Raw genomic sequence first — 13,113 nt, 5'->3', positions numbered from 1 at the left:
CACCCTCTGTCCTTATCTCCCGCAGCCACCCCGTCCCATCCCAGCCCCTTTCCTCTCCACATCCCAATCCCGTTCCCCATCCTCAGAACGAGATCATAGCGATAATAGCTTGGATCAAGATGGTCGGGCCCCATGCTATGCTCCGAAACGCCTTCTTATACCACCTGTCCGCGTCCTGGATCTCCTTCTCCTTCATCGTCAACGCCTCGTACGCCCCTGGCTTCCACTTTGGATCATACTTCCCAAGGCTTTTCAATATTTGGATGTGCGCTAGCTTTGCGTCTACGCCGAGGTTGGAAAATCCGGGGATGAAGCGCTCTATTTCGTCGTTCGTCGGCGCCTGTGCTTGGGCCGACTGCTTTTCTAGGTTGGTAGGGGGAGGAGTGGTTTTTGTGGAGGGTTTCGAAGAGGCGGTGTCTCTGTCTTGGGATTGTTGTAGCGTGCGGATACTGGAGTGGAACGGCCTGGATGGGCACTTGTGAATGTGCATCCCTAGCCGTGCGGAAGCTGCTCTGACTTGAGGGACGTTGCAAGTTCTGGCCAGGATGCTAATTGGAAGACTGAATGCCATTAAGCCGAGCGAGCAGGTGGATCGGATGAACATGGTGCGATTGATGATAATAGACGGAGTCGTTCCCTGCGCAGCTCGATTCATCGTTGAGCTTGAGCAAGAAAGTTGCTGGCCAGTTGAAGGGGTTGTGCAGTGCAAGAGGTTGCAAGAGGGGATTCACCCACAGCGAAGGGGCAAACCCCACAAAATGTGACGCGTAGCCCTGATTGGTTCGTTTGATTTGTTGTGGTGTACCAAATGTATTAGCTTTATGCAGGACGACATTTTGGGACACCCCTTTGGAATGCAACCACTGTGCGGGGACTGGCGGAGTCGTCTCAGCGAGCGCAAGAACCAATGCTGATCGACTGTGTTTGTTCGTCGTCGGGAAGATGTCCTGCTTCTTAGATTGCTCGGGGCCGCCAGCCGCCTCCACCCGTAGAGTCTTGAATGGTGATAGCGCTGGAGCTGTCAAGAAACCCTATGCCCCGGCACGACAGGACAAGATACGGTCTTGTTCGAGAAGCCGCTTGCTTGAAGGGTGTATGCTTCAAGTTTGCTCGTGGATACTTGCAGCGGTATCAATCGAAACCAACGAGCTCGAAACACAAAGAAACTGACCAACACATAGATAGGCAATCAGCAATCAAATATCTCGAAAGATTATACCTTGAGACTTCCCTACAGAAAGGCTTACAATGTCCTCCTCATTAATCATTCCCATCTGTACATTCTGTTCATTCTGAAATTGAACTTGCAGAAGGATGTCTACCAATTCGGACAGAGGAAATACAGGCCAGGAGAATTTGATCGACAAGCCCTCGCAACTCGTGGCTGTCTACCGTTTCGTTATTGTTGATGGTAAAGCATGCATAGATGAAAATCCAGAGCAGGATATCTGAATGTCCGAGACGTGCACTGAAAAGGGATACACCTACATTGCGCGCCTGGCTCGCAAGGGCTGGGAGGCGAGTTTTGAGTGTTGTTACAGCGACACAGGCACCCTCATCACGCTGAAGATGTTGGACCTCAACGACAATCAAAAGAATGCTATTGATTGGGACCCTGGGGATGGACAAAGGTGGAATTTAATAAGGGAACCGCCACAGGAAGCGAGTGGGGCCATGGACAGGCCGATCGAGAAGCAGGGCGAAAGACCGAAGTGGAGCAAGATCCTTGATATCCCATTGAAAACTCCAGGGGGTACTAAAGATGATAATGACAATGTTCTGCTTCTGTCTGATTTTCTTCACTATCCCTTAGGCATCTATGGTCCTCGTAGGGAAGAAAAGGCGTTGCGGTGGCGAAAAAAGAAGTGTCGGGCAGGCCAAGAACGGTCCTGAGCGTGGCGGAACTGGAGTGAATTAAAGTTGAAGGGAAAATTGCGCAGATGGAGAGGTTCAGGTCTCCAAAACCTATTCAAAGGGTGCCTGCAGGCTTGCTGGAAGGTACGGAAGCGTCTAGGGGTCGATAGCACTGGAAAGTAGCAAGCCTTGGTGATGAGCAGTGTTTTGATATCTGACTTTCGTACCATGCTGTAGATGATCTTCTCGGGTCTACATGTCTGCGTACTGCATGACTCATTGCTGCAGGCATCTTTCGTTATGCAGACGGAAATGCAGGATACTATGCAGTTGTCAGTACTGGAATTGTCAAGAGTTATTGGCGAACCGACAGCTTGAATAATGCCTGCTGGATTCGCATTTTGCTTTCTGCCTCATGAAATTGTGACTAAATTACATCTCGCCGCACTGTGCGATTGTGACATCTGTCGCAGGCTTGCTTTCGCCTCTCACTCGGGTGTTCTCGACCTTGTGCACAACATCCATCCCGTCGATAACCTTGCCGAAGACGACATGTTTATTATTCAAGAATGGCGTGGGAACCTGAACAAAGCTTTCAGCGGTTTGACCACACTGTGAGGTCTAACGGAGGAAGACATACAGTGGTAATGAAAAATTGGCAGCCGTTGCTGTCTTTGCCGGAGTTCTAATAAAGCATGAGCATCCGCTGCAATTGTGACAATACCTGCACAAGTGAAGTACTAACAGCCATGCTTAGCAACCCGGGCGTATCATGCTTCAGCTGGAAATTCTCATCCGCAAAAGCTTTCGTGCCGTAAATGCAGGTACTGCCGGTGCCATCGCCATTGAGGAAGTCTCCACCTTGGATCATGAACTCTCTGATCTGCGATCAACCAGATGGCATAGTCGTCAGCATCCAGCCGAAGAGGGAATGGTCGATTTCTGACATACAACCCGGTGAAATTTGCTGCCTTTGTAGCCCTGCGGTCGTCCCTGAGGATTTTTGTTCTCACCTGTGCAGTATTGGCGAAAATTTTCCGCGGTTTTGGGTGTGACGTTGGCGAAGAGCTCCATCTTCACTCGACCCAATGGCTCCCCTGCAAGTATCAGAGGGGTAAGTACAACTGCAGAGGAGCGATGACAGTGACCAATTGGAGTCAACGGATGAGGCTTAGACCACGATGGTGAGATGGACTAGGCCTGAGCGAGCAAATTGGCAGGGTAGAGATGGCCTCATCCTGCAGCTCGAGCCAAGTAACATTGGAGAAGATGCAATGTTTGCCAGATCAGCATACAGCAGCAATAGACCGGAAAAGTGATGTAGGTTGACACAAGCTGCGAATCATACTATTCTCTTACCTCCAAGCGCAATGTCGAAGAAGACGACGGGATTGGTAGCCTTGCCATCACTGTCGGTCATGCTGGTCGAACGATTGGAAAATCAAGTTTCGAGGCAAGATAATCAATCTTTGAGCTTTGGTGGTGTGACAGTCTGGGTGAGAATCTGTCTGGTGATGGTGATGAATGGGGATTAGATTGTCTGCGGGAGAAGAGGTCCAATGAAAGGAAGTTTACGAGGACCAACCCCGCAAACAAAGGGAATACTAGTAGGTAATTCCTCGCAACTCGAGTCTCAACACTGCTAAGATGATTGATTGCTTTACGCCTAGAATATGGGCGACTCCAAAGAGTACAAGTAGACTAAGGTACTACCTACTGAAGTGCGAGGAAGAAGTGGGAAAATTATAAACAAAGCGTCGTAATCGTATAGAGTCACGAGAGCATCTTCTGAAGATCCAGTTCCAGGCCTGCGGCTTGGGGGGGGGGCCCGGGCTTAATCTTTAGGGGAGGGGGTTTTTTAGTTGCCTTCCGACTCGCGTTAGGCTAGGGAAATTCCCGCTCAAGCGAGAAATAAGGCCAATTTTGCCAAGCTTCCAGTCATCTTGCCGCCACCAGCCCTTCCAACCCTTTTCATTTCATCTCCAAGCTCTATCTTCTCACTCATCATACAGTAATTCGCCCTCTGCGACACGGCGTTGAAATTGTGTTTGATCTCATCTATACATCATCTCTTTCACTACTGTCTATGGATACTTGCTTGAGAATTATGTCTTGTTTCTTGTGACCCTGACAACATAAGGCTTCCGCCCCCCCCCCCTCTTCGGAGATCACGGAAGTGTCAGACTCGTCTTTCGTCACCATCACCACCCATCGCCTTCTCTCCCACTCGCCTTATTCGACACTTCCTATCCCAATGCACTTCAATCTTTTCATTCAATAGCCAACTTGACACGTACAATGAGCTGGATGACAACCGCGCGCTTTTAGCTACGTGGAAAAGGTTCTCACAACACTTCACAAGACCCCGAGCTTTCCGTCAGCCGACTTTCTACCTCAAGGAAGACATTGCAGTTCACCACCATTGATATTTGTATAATTGCTCGACCGGCCAAGTCTAACCTCAGCAAATCGAGCCATACTCTTAGTATAAACGGTAGTAAATATGGCCACCTCAGCAGCAACGACCCAAATGCCTTCGAGCACCGTGATTCCTTCTCCCACAGCATCATCATCAGCCGCTCCCAATTCCGGTGGTGGAGGACCGACCAGCTCTCCCTTACTCTTCTTTGTGGCCTTGGGCTTTGGCGTCGTGTTCACAAATCTATGGTAAGTCTCGCGGCGCATCCGGATTCGAATGACCATTCACCCTACTCAAGTTATCTGAATTACAATATGAGCTAACAACCCACTCGTAGGATTATCGTAGGTGTCAAGTACTGCTTCAGGTACAATCAAAGGAATCGTCGGGCGCAACAGGACGAAAATGGCGAACCAATAGACATGACGGCGTTGCCGAGGACGCACAGACGGAGAAGAGAGAAAAAATTGATGTCAATGGAGGAAGTCAACGAGCGCTTTCCTCTAATGAAATACAAAGCATGGATGACTACACGTGCCGAAGAAGGTCTACCTACTGCTGGGGGAGTTGCTGCTCCTTCGGGAAGTAGGGCCGCCAGTCTGAGAAATGCTGATGGAGCGATACCAATGGCAAAACAATCGGAAGAAGTGAAGAGACCACAAACCCCCGCAGAAAGCCATATAACGGAGGAGAATAAGGACAGCCCACGATCTACAAAGGCTCCCGAAACCCTCGCGGCCCCAGAAGAGCAGCAACCGAGCGACGCAGAGACTAAGAAGTCCGAAGTGAAAGCGGAAGACGCGAAAGGGACACTTGAAGCTACGCCTAATGCCGCCACTTCATCGGAAGAACAAACACAGGAAGAGCTCGATGATGACGATCAGATCCAGATGGCTGTTCCTACCGAAATGCTGGCGAATCCTGGTGACTCCTGTGCTATCTGCTTGGACACTCTCGAAGATGATGACGACGTTCGAGGATTGACATGTGGCCATGCATTCCACGCTAGCTGTCTCGACCCCTGGCTGACCAGCCGTCGTGCTTGTTGTCCCTTGTGCAAAGCGGATTACTACGTAGCGAAGCCACGCCCAGAAGGCGAAGCCGCTGCTGATGCTGAACGACATGCTGGCCGCCACTCTGCTGGTGCGAGGGGGGATATGCCCAATCCACCTCAATACGCTTTCATGGGTCATAGCAACGGTAGGCCAAGGATGCTGCTCCCTGGCCGCTTCTTGCATCTCGGTATAGAAGACAATGCACGAGATCGGTACGGGTTTCCTTCTCAGCGACGCCCGTCAAGACGTCCGGCAGCAAATCAGCGCGCACTCGCTTCGAATGCCAATAACGCGACCACGATCGAGACTGAAGAGCCAAACACCTGGAGGTCGAGAATGCGAGGCATGACTCCTTCGATGCCCAGCGTGTCAAACCCATTCAGGAGGAACAATGATTCTGGCAATGATAATGTTGGAGGTGGGGCCCCGGAGATTAACAACGGTGCCACTACGACACCGGGTCAACTTGAGGCTGGCCAGCGATAACGCGATGAAATGATATTCGAGATTGTATGGCGTTCGGTGTCAGTGAAAACGGTATTCCCCGGGGCATATCTTTGAATTGAGTTAAGTTTGATCAGCGGGTGCAACAACGGAGGCCATCTGCCCGTCTCAACGATGATGGATCTGGATTTGGTATGACTTCAGTAGGAGAAAACATGGTGTTCAATATCGAGTTGTGTGTTTCAAAAGGTTCCAAGCCCTACGAAGGCATCCCCATTCTTGAGCGTTCTACTTAATCCTATGTTGGACCAGATAGCAGTCCATTCTCTATAATGTACAGATGCGAGCAACCACCAATGAATGTGCAAAGCCTAGGATCATTTGCAATCTTATTGGTGTGTATGCTGCCGGAAGCGATATTTGTAGTAATTCGTAGACGTCGGATCAAATATTCCGGCAACAGAAGGCGCGAAATCTAATAATCCCGACGAAATCTACCTCCGATGTGGAGGCTATGAAGCTCGAGCTCACGGAAACATCTCCGGTGTGTTGAAATGACCACGTAGGACACCTCTCCCACAGTCAAAATCCCGTCTCTTCAGTCCACATACCTCAAAGGACGACCTCCCCTCTCAATCCCCATCCAACAACAACCAATCCCCCGTCTCCTCTCCTCTCCTCTCCACCCCTTTGACTCTCATTCCCTTACCCTCCTCTCCTCATTCCCCACCCAACCGCACACCTCCCACCCGTCCACCATGTCGCAAGAGCAAAACCCCAACACCAACAACACCAACGACACACCCGCCAAACCCACCACCATCACCACCGACCCCCCCCCCTCCCCCTCCCACCCAGCATCACCAACCCCCACTCTCCTCGACCCGACTCCCCCACCCCCCCCCCCCCCCCCGCTCCCCCTCGCTCCACCACCCTTCCCCGCCGAAAACGATCCATCCGTCCCACGCGACGGGGGATGCCGGCGTCGAGGGCCCGGTCGGAGACGGCGGTTCGGCTGGCGGGGGGCAGGGGTTCGAGGGGACGGAGAGCGGTGCGGTGGATGGCGCGAGGGAGCAGATCGGAGCGTTCGATTGGGAGGGGTTGGAGGGGAGGTTTTGGGAAAGGATGGAGGAGTGTGGGAGGGTTGAGGAGGGGGTGGGGCGGGAGTTTGAGGAGTTGGTTCAGGTGTGTGGGGGGGCTCGCTTTCTTTCTTGCTTTCTTTCGCCGGCGTTGGCGGTTCTTGGCTTGTTGCGGAGTCGGGGCTTATGAGGCAAGTAGGTTTTTTACGCGTGGACGACGGCTGGCGTTGCGGGTGAGGAGGAGAGGGCTGGGAAGCGGTTTGTCTCTCTCTCTCTCTCTCTCTCTCTCTCGGGGGGTCTTGGTCGAGACGGCTCACTTCCGAGCCCGGTGGGAGAGAGTTTGGCTGATTCAAGTATGGTAGGCTACGGACGAGAATGGCCTTCGTCCAGCAAAGGGAAGAAAGTCTGGAGGAGAAGCGGTTACATTGTACGTCTACGTCTCTCCCTGCCTCCCTCCCTCACACCATCCCGTTCCCCGCTGATGCTTCCCCTCCAGATGTCAAAGTCGTCAAAGCCTTCGAGAGTGCGCTTGCCCTCCTCGGCGCCGCCTGAAGCCTTCACGGCAGCCATCGCCGCCGCTGACTGACTCGGGCGCCTTGCCTCTTTCTTCCCAGATGCTTTGGCGCAGATGCGATTCGATCCCGCGCTGCTTATGGAGGAACATCATGCACCGACGCCCGATGCCGTCGTGCCCGGCGACGGGCTGCGGGACGGGGCGTGCGATCGGCTTGCCGGGGAACAACTTGCTGCAGAATTATATGCTTTGGAAGAGTCGGCTTCGAGCTCGTGGGCGTCGAGGTGGTCAGGGTTGGTGGAGGGGACGCTGGATTGTTATCATGGGGGTTTGTGGCAAGCGTCGAGCTATCACCCGAATCGCTGCTCTGTGCTGTAGCAGCCGAGTTACTGCTGTCCGTTGCATGTATGAGGCGAGGAACATGTGGCGATTCTCTTTTTACCCATAGCATTCACAGGCAAGGCTTTGGCTTCACAGTTAGCGATGGCGCTTATGGCTGTAGTCATAGATCGGTAGGACAAGGAAATTATAATATCTAAGCGCATAGCTAGCTCAATGACAAATAAATGAGAAATAGATGTCCGATATCACAAAATCCCAAGCCCAGCAACCTCTCTCAAAAGCCTCCGAACGCCTTCCTCGCCCTCCTCCGCACCATCACCACCCCACCTCCTCCAGCTCCCACCTTCCATCCACCGCTTACACACATTCCCGTCCACGACGCCTCCCCGTCCCATCCCTCCATCCATGCCCAGACTCCCCGAACTGGGTAGCCGGTACGATCTCGGATTCAGCCCCAGAGCGTGCGGTAGGGTGTTCTGGAGATGCGATTGCAGGCTTGAGAGTGTGCGGTGTGCGGATGGTGAGAGGGGTGATAGCAGGGCCAGGGAGCCGGATTGGGTCGTTATGAGTATTGGGCCCGAGACCGGTGCGGTGGCGGAGGGAGAGGGGGAGGGGGAGGGGAGGAGAGTCATTGTTGAGGGGTAGTGGGAGGTGTGGAAGGTGGTGTGGTGGAGGAGGAGGTGGCCGGAGAGGGATTTGGGATCTATGAGGCGTTAGTGACCATCACAGTCAGTTTTTTTATATGGATGTGTTTGAGACGGGTGGATAGGTGTGGGAGTAAGTGGAGACGTACGCTCAGGGTCGAATTGCAGAATGTGGATGTTGCAGTCTGCGTCCGCGACGGCTATGTAGAGCTGTTTGTCCGAAGGGAGGAAGGAGGCTGTTATCACTTCGATTGCGTGGGGCGATTTGCCGAAGAGACGGAGTTGGTATGGATCCTCCTATAGCCAATTTGGTCAGCATCTCTTCTGTGGGTGACGACTGTAACGGGGTATTGGGGAGGAGTCTCGTACCGTATATCCACAGAACCAAACCCCCTTCACGGCATCCCCCATTAAACACAATCCCGTTCCCTCCAAATCCCTCACCACACTAACATAACATTGCATATCCAAAAACGCCACGGGCAACAGTGACCCATCTTCTTTTAATCCCCTGACCATGCATTTCTGCCCCTGTGCTACTAGTAAGAATCCCTGCGTGCCGATTCCAGAGACGGAGGTCACGGCGCCTTTGACTTCTTCTTTGGCAATGAGCTTGAGGGCACGACCGGTTTCTGGATGGTCGGGTTCAGGCACGACGGGAATAACGGCGAAAATGTAGATGTTGCCTAGAGAGGGGAGGTCTGGGCCGCGGAGCAGGGCCGTGCCGACGCAGACGAGATTTTGGCGCTCGTGGGTGTGTTCGGAGACTTCGAGGGAGAGAGTCTGGATGCAGGTTACGACTTCAGAGGGAGAGAGGGAGTGGCTGGTACTTGGTTAGCTGCCCTCGCCCCGCTGCAATGAAGTGGGCATAGGACTTACTGGTCGATGATTAATGAAGTTTTGCGGTCTAGTAGCTTAATGGAGCCTTGTTCAGCTTGAGGGAGGAATGCGGTTTCTAACCGTGTCAGCCGGGCTGCATACTATCTCGTCGGTTGTGCATTGTATGTATACCTTCAGCAGTCCAATGACTATGAAATTCGTCTTCTGGTAGCTTGAAATCGACGATGGTGCATGTGCCAAGGACATAGGCATCCATCTCCTCGTGATAGGCAAGGGCATGGATCTCTTCACCAAGTGGGACTCTTTTTGTAACCCAGCCTGTCTCGTACCGACTTTGCGAAGAAAGTTGAGCTGCGCGAGTTATGCCCTGGTTTCGGTCAGCAAAAATGTTTGACGTTTGATCATGCTCGGCTTACTTCTCCATCGATGTAGAGGAATCCTTTCTGACAGGTCGATGAATGCAGCTGAGTCAGGCTCTTGACCGAGCCGTCACACATATCGATGACTCCTGGTGGACTGGACGCAGACTTAATGATGAAGCACGGAGATTGTCCTGGCATGAATACTGCACTGTAGCCGCTAATGTCATGCAGTGATCGAAGAGGCTGACGCCGCTCTTGTTCTCTTTCTTCGACGTCTGCGGGGTCTTCCTTCGGCGTCCTCGGTAGATGCGGATTCGGTATCTTAAGAAATCTAAGTGATGTGTCTTTACTACCTTCGATGGGTGATTGGTATGGCTGGTAGATGATGAGGTCCTCATTTGCAGAGCGAAGCTAGGACTCAGTCAGAATGTGGATCTTGCGCTGCAAAGAGAAACCATACGATCATATATGGAGATTTATGGGTGGAATCTCCAAGCTCTGCTACCAAGATCTCGGTCAGAGCCTCTTTGGCGGAGGAGCGACGGCCACTAAACTCTGGGGATAAGAAAGGCGGCAAGAAGCTAAGACCCTCTGCGAGGTAGACGGGTTTGTTTAAATTTGGCAGACGATATACCTATCAAGACCGATTAGCTCAGTCAGGAAGTATGAAAAGTATAGTCCTAAAAAGAGGTATAAGATGGGAGTGTTCGACGAACCTGTAGGCCTCCTTTTGCGTTCAATAGAAACATAAGCACATTGCCTGCTTCGTCTTCACTTTCTTCTGGGTATTCCAGTCGTAGGATGTCATTGGAGTCTTCGTACAGCGAGCCTGACAACCATTTGCCAGCTTTGAATGCTTCTGATTGCGAAACTTCGTCAAGATCACCGTTCTCATCGGCTGTTAGGACAACAGCGCTAGAATCGTCTCGGATGAGTAAGACATAGGGATCTGCGAAGCTTGCGCTGATGGCTTTAGGTCCAGTATCGCTCTCTTCATCCGTTAATGGGTAGATCTGAGCAAGACCGAGGTCTGAGATAGTTAGCTGTTTGATCAATGCGAACGTTCCGGGGCACATGTCGATATAGCACTGCAAGCACGGTGGATACAATGGGCTAATGGTGGCGGAAATGTATTTTGTATTGATGCTATCAGACATGATCGACATATGTAACACCATGTTTGCCACTACGCACTTTGCGTGGCGTCGTCGACTCGCCGTTGATTGGACATAGTGATCTCCATCTGTGTGGTGAGCTCCGTCAAGCACGGTAGTATGGCTTCCTGGCCACCAACTGTTGCCCCTCCGTCCCGCAATGATGCTGAAGTCAAGACGACTGAATATGAAATCGGACTCACCTTGGTCATAAGAACGCAATTCGGTTTGCAGAACCTGAACCATCTTGGTTCCCCCATTCAGCGTTCCGACATCAATAGTTGCGCCAGTATCTGCATCAAAGTCTGTCTCCAATAGTTCTACAATACCACCGTCATAGGGGTTTATGGAATATACTGCTGATTTCTCGTCACCTGTGTCGTTAGTGACAGATGCAATTATGTATTTGTCGTGTCTATCGCCACGGCCGTCTTCTTGACTTCGCTTCGTACAGATCGACCACACGCCATGTACGTTCTGGATCTTGGGTTGATCTACCTGTGTCGTGGTCACCCCACGCTGGAACGTTGTAAGTCCCCCAGCTCTACCACGCCCGCTCGCGATCAGAAGTTCAGTATTGGACGGGGCCTTCAAGGCAAGATTAGTGTCTGTAGCGAGCGAATGCCTTATAGCTATACCAGTCATGGGTCCAGAGTTGAACATTGAATCATGCAAGCGAAAAGTGTAATCTTCCTCCGCATCGGCATCTGATACTAACAGGGTTTGCTCCTGGCGCTTTGTCTCAGGCTTTGTCTCGGCATACAAGTCATCCTCGTCTTCGTCAATCTCTTCCTCATCAACGTCTACTTCATCCTCGTCGCCGTCAATGTCCATCTGCGTTCGAGAGGGTTTTCGTTTTAAACGTTCCGATTTCCGAGACCAGCCAAGTACTAATGAACTTGAATCTTCGCTGCCGACGAACATCCTACTGCGCCCAACGATTGATGCGCACGATGGACTAGTATGGATGGCATTTCCACCGTCCGTGGGTTGCACGCGGCGTATCGAGAGTCCAGATACCGATCTACCATCGATCTTGAAAGAAAGGATGGCAAGTTCACCCGTACTGAGTATAATCAGCAAGTCGCTGTTATCATGCCCAAGCTGCTTGACCACGCAGTCCTCCAATCTCATGTTCAGGTCAGACTGGTCGAGCATCGCCAAAGCTGTAGATTGCTTGGCAAAGTCGTTGACAGCTACACCATTGGTTTTGCCGGACTGGTCGACATGAATCATCTCATTACCGCCCACTAGCAATGCTCCTCCCACAAGGCGTGAAAGAGGTACCACTGCAAAAAGGTCGTATGGAAGGTTGTTGACTGACGACAAAGTCGTCGAAGCGCGCTGTTCTAGATCAAGAGTATAGACTGCGTAAGAAACATTGTCGCGCCGCTCATGAAGCAAGCCTGACGACGTGGCTACTTGCGAGTATAGGATGCCGAACGTGGGATCCCGATATTCGTATAGAAAGGAGAGGTGTATTGGATGAGATAGAGAAGGGTCAAGAGCCAGCAGTGATAGCACAAAAGACGCAGCATAAGGCGTCTTCTCATCTGGACCACCTTCAGCAGCAGCTTTGGAGGTAGATTGCTTTCTATCTGGTCGCTCTCCGTCCAACTCAGAATCGTAGTCATCTATAACGAGGTCATCTCCGACTTGGTGGAACGGTATTATTGCCAAGTGTCTGACCCCAAACTTCAGAGCCGCACATCTGCTGCTTGGATCCACGCTCAGGTAATTGACACACGATCCCAAATCAGGCTCGCATGGGCTGCTCAGTATATCTTCGCTTTCGTAGTAATGTATTGATATCGTGGAAATGCTATATCTTTCTGGGTCCCACTCCACCAAGCTGAGTTTTGCATCCCTCAGAGCAACCAACAAAGCTTCGCCACCAGACTTAGATCTTAAGATTTTCACGCGAGCGAGAGAGGTGATAGTTCCCGCGAGCTCAAATTGTGCTACCAATACTAACTTGGTTGTATGTTGACGATCGCCTTTCACGGTTGCAGAATGGGGAAGGGAGGAGTCGGGACCGTTGGCATCCTCTCGCTGATTTTGGCTTGCGATCTGGGCAATGCGGCTTGAACTGTCATTGGCATGGGTAACGACAGACTTTAGCGAGAAAATCTGCAGCAGAGATGTCTTTGCAACGACGAGGTTATTCGCGGAGGCCGATAGGAAAGGTAGTGCTAAAGAATGTGTCACTGCGGTTGGAGGAGTGAGCTCCGTGTAGCACTGCATTATGAGAGCGTGATACCGATGACGGGCACATCAAGCTCGGGTGAAAAAGAATATCGTTCAGAGCGTGAATGATGTAGAAGAAGAAGTGATGTTGAAGAGGGTAACTGGCAATCCAGTCGAACACTCGAGCTGTCAAATGCTAGCATGATGATCGACGTCAAG

General features: G+C 51.7%; 3 protein-coding genes across 3 annotated transcripts; 1 reads left to right on the top strand and 2 right to left on the bottom strand.

Moving 5' to 3' along the window:
* Positions 1-2,286: 2,286 nt before the first annotated feature.
* On the bottom strand, positions 2,287-3,274 carry HO133_004233 (uncharacterized protein; the record flags this gene model as incomplete). The annotated part of the gene is made up of 5 exons (XM_037295152.1): positions 2,287-2,436; positions 2,495-2,539; positions 2,600-2,737; positions 2,806-2,951; positions 3,214-3,274. 5 exons carry the CDS (start codon positions 3,272-3,274, stop codon positions 2,287-2,289), a joined length of 540 nt encoding a protein of 179 aa, XP_037157153.1.
* Positions 3,275-4,384: 1,110 nt separating this feature from the next.
* Positions 4,385-5,814, top strand: HO133_004232 (uncharacterized protein; the record flags this gene model as incomplete). Its single annotated transcript, XM_037295151.1, has 2 exons — positions 4,385-4,521; positions 4,611-5,814. 2 exons carry the CDS (start codon positions 4,385-4,387, stop codon positions 5,812-5,814), a joined length of 1,341 nt encoding a protein of 446 aa, XP_037157152.1.
* A 2,138-nt stretch (positions 5,815-7,952) lies between these two features.
* Positions 7,953-12,951, bottom strand: HO133_004231 (uncharacterized protein; the record flags this gene model as incomplete). The annotated part of the gene is made up of 9 exons (XM_037295150.1): positions 7,953-8,410; positions 8,501-8,648; positions 8,721-9,174; positions 9,231-9,306; positions 9,363-9,558; positions 9,608-9,964; positions 10,014-10,187; positions 10,270-10,583; positions 10,911-12,951. The coding sequence occupies 9 exons, from the start codon at positions 12,949-12,951 to the stop codon at positions 7,953-7,955; spliced, it is 4,218 nt and encodes a 1,405-aa protein (XP_037157151.1).
* Positions 12,952-13,113: the final 162 nt, after the last annotated feature.

Source organism: Letharia lupina (genome assembly GCF_014066315.1).
Source record: "Letharia lupina isolate WasteWater1 chromosome Unknown contig_2, whole genome shotgun sequence".
NCBI classification, from domain to species: domain Eukaryota; kingdom Fungi; phylum Ascomycota; class Lecanoromycetes; order Lecanorales; family Parmeliaceae; genus Letharia; species Letharia lupina.
The sequence above is the reverse complement of the archived record's forward strand: the minus strand, read 5'-3'. Positions and strand labels throughout refer to the sequence as shown.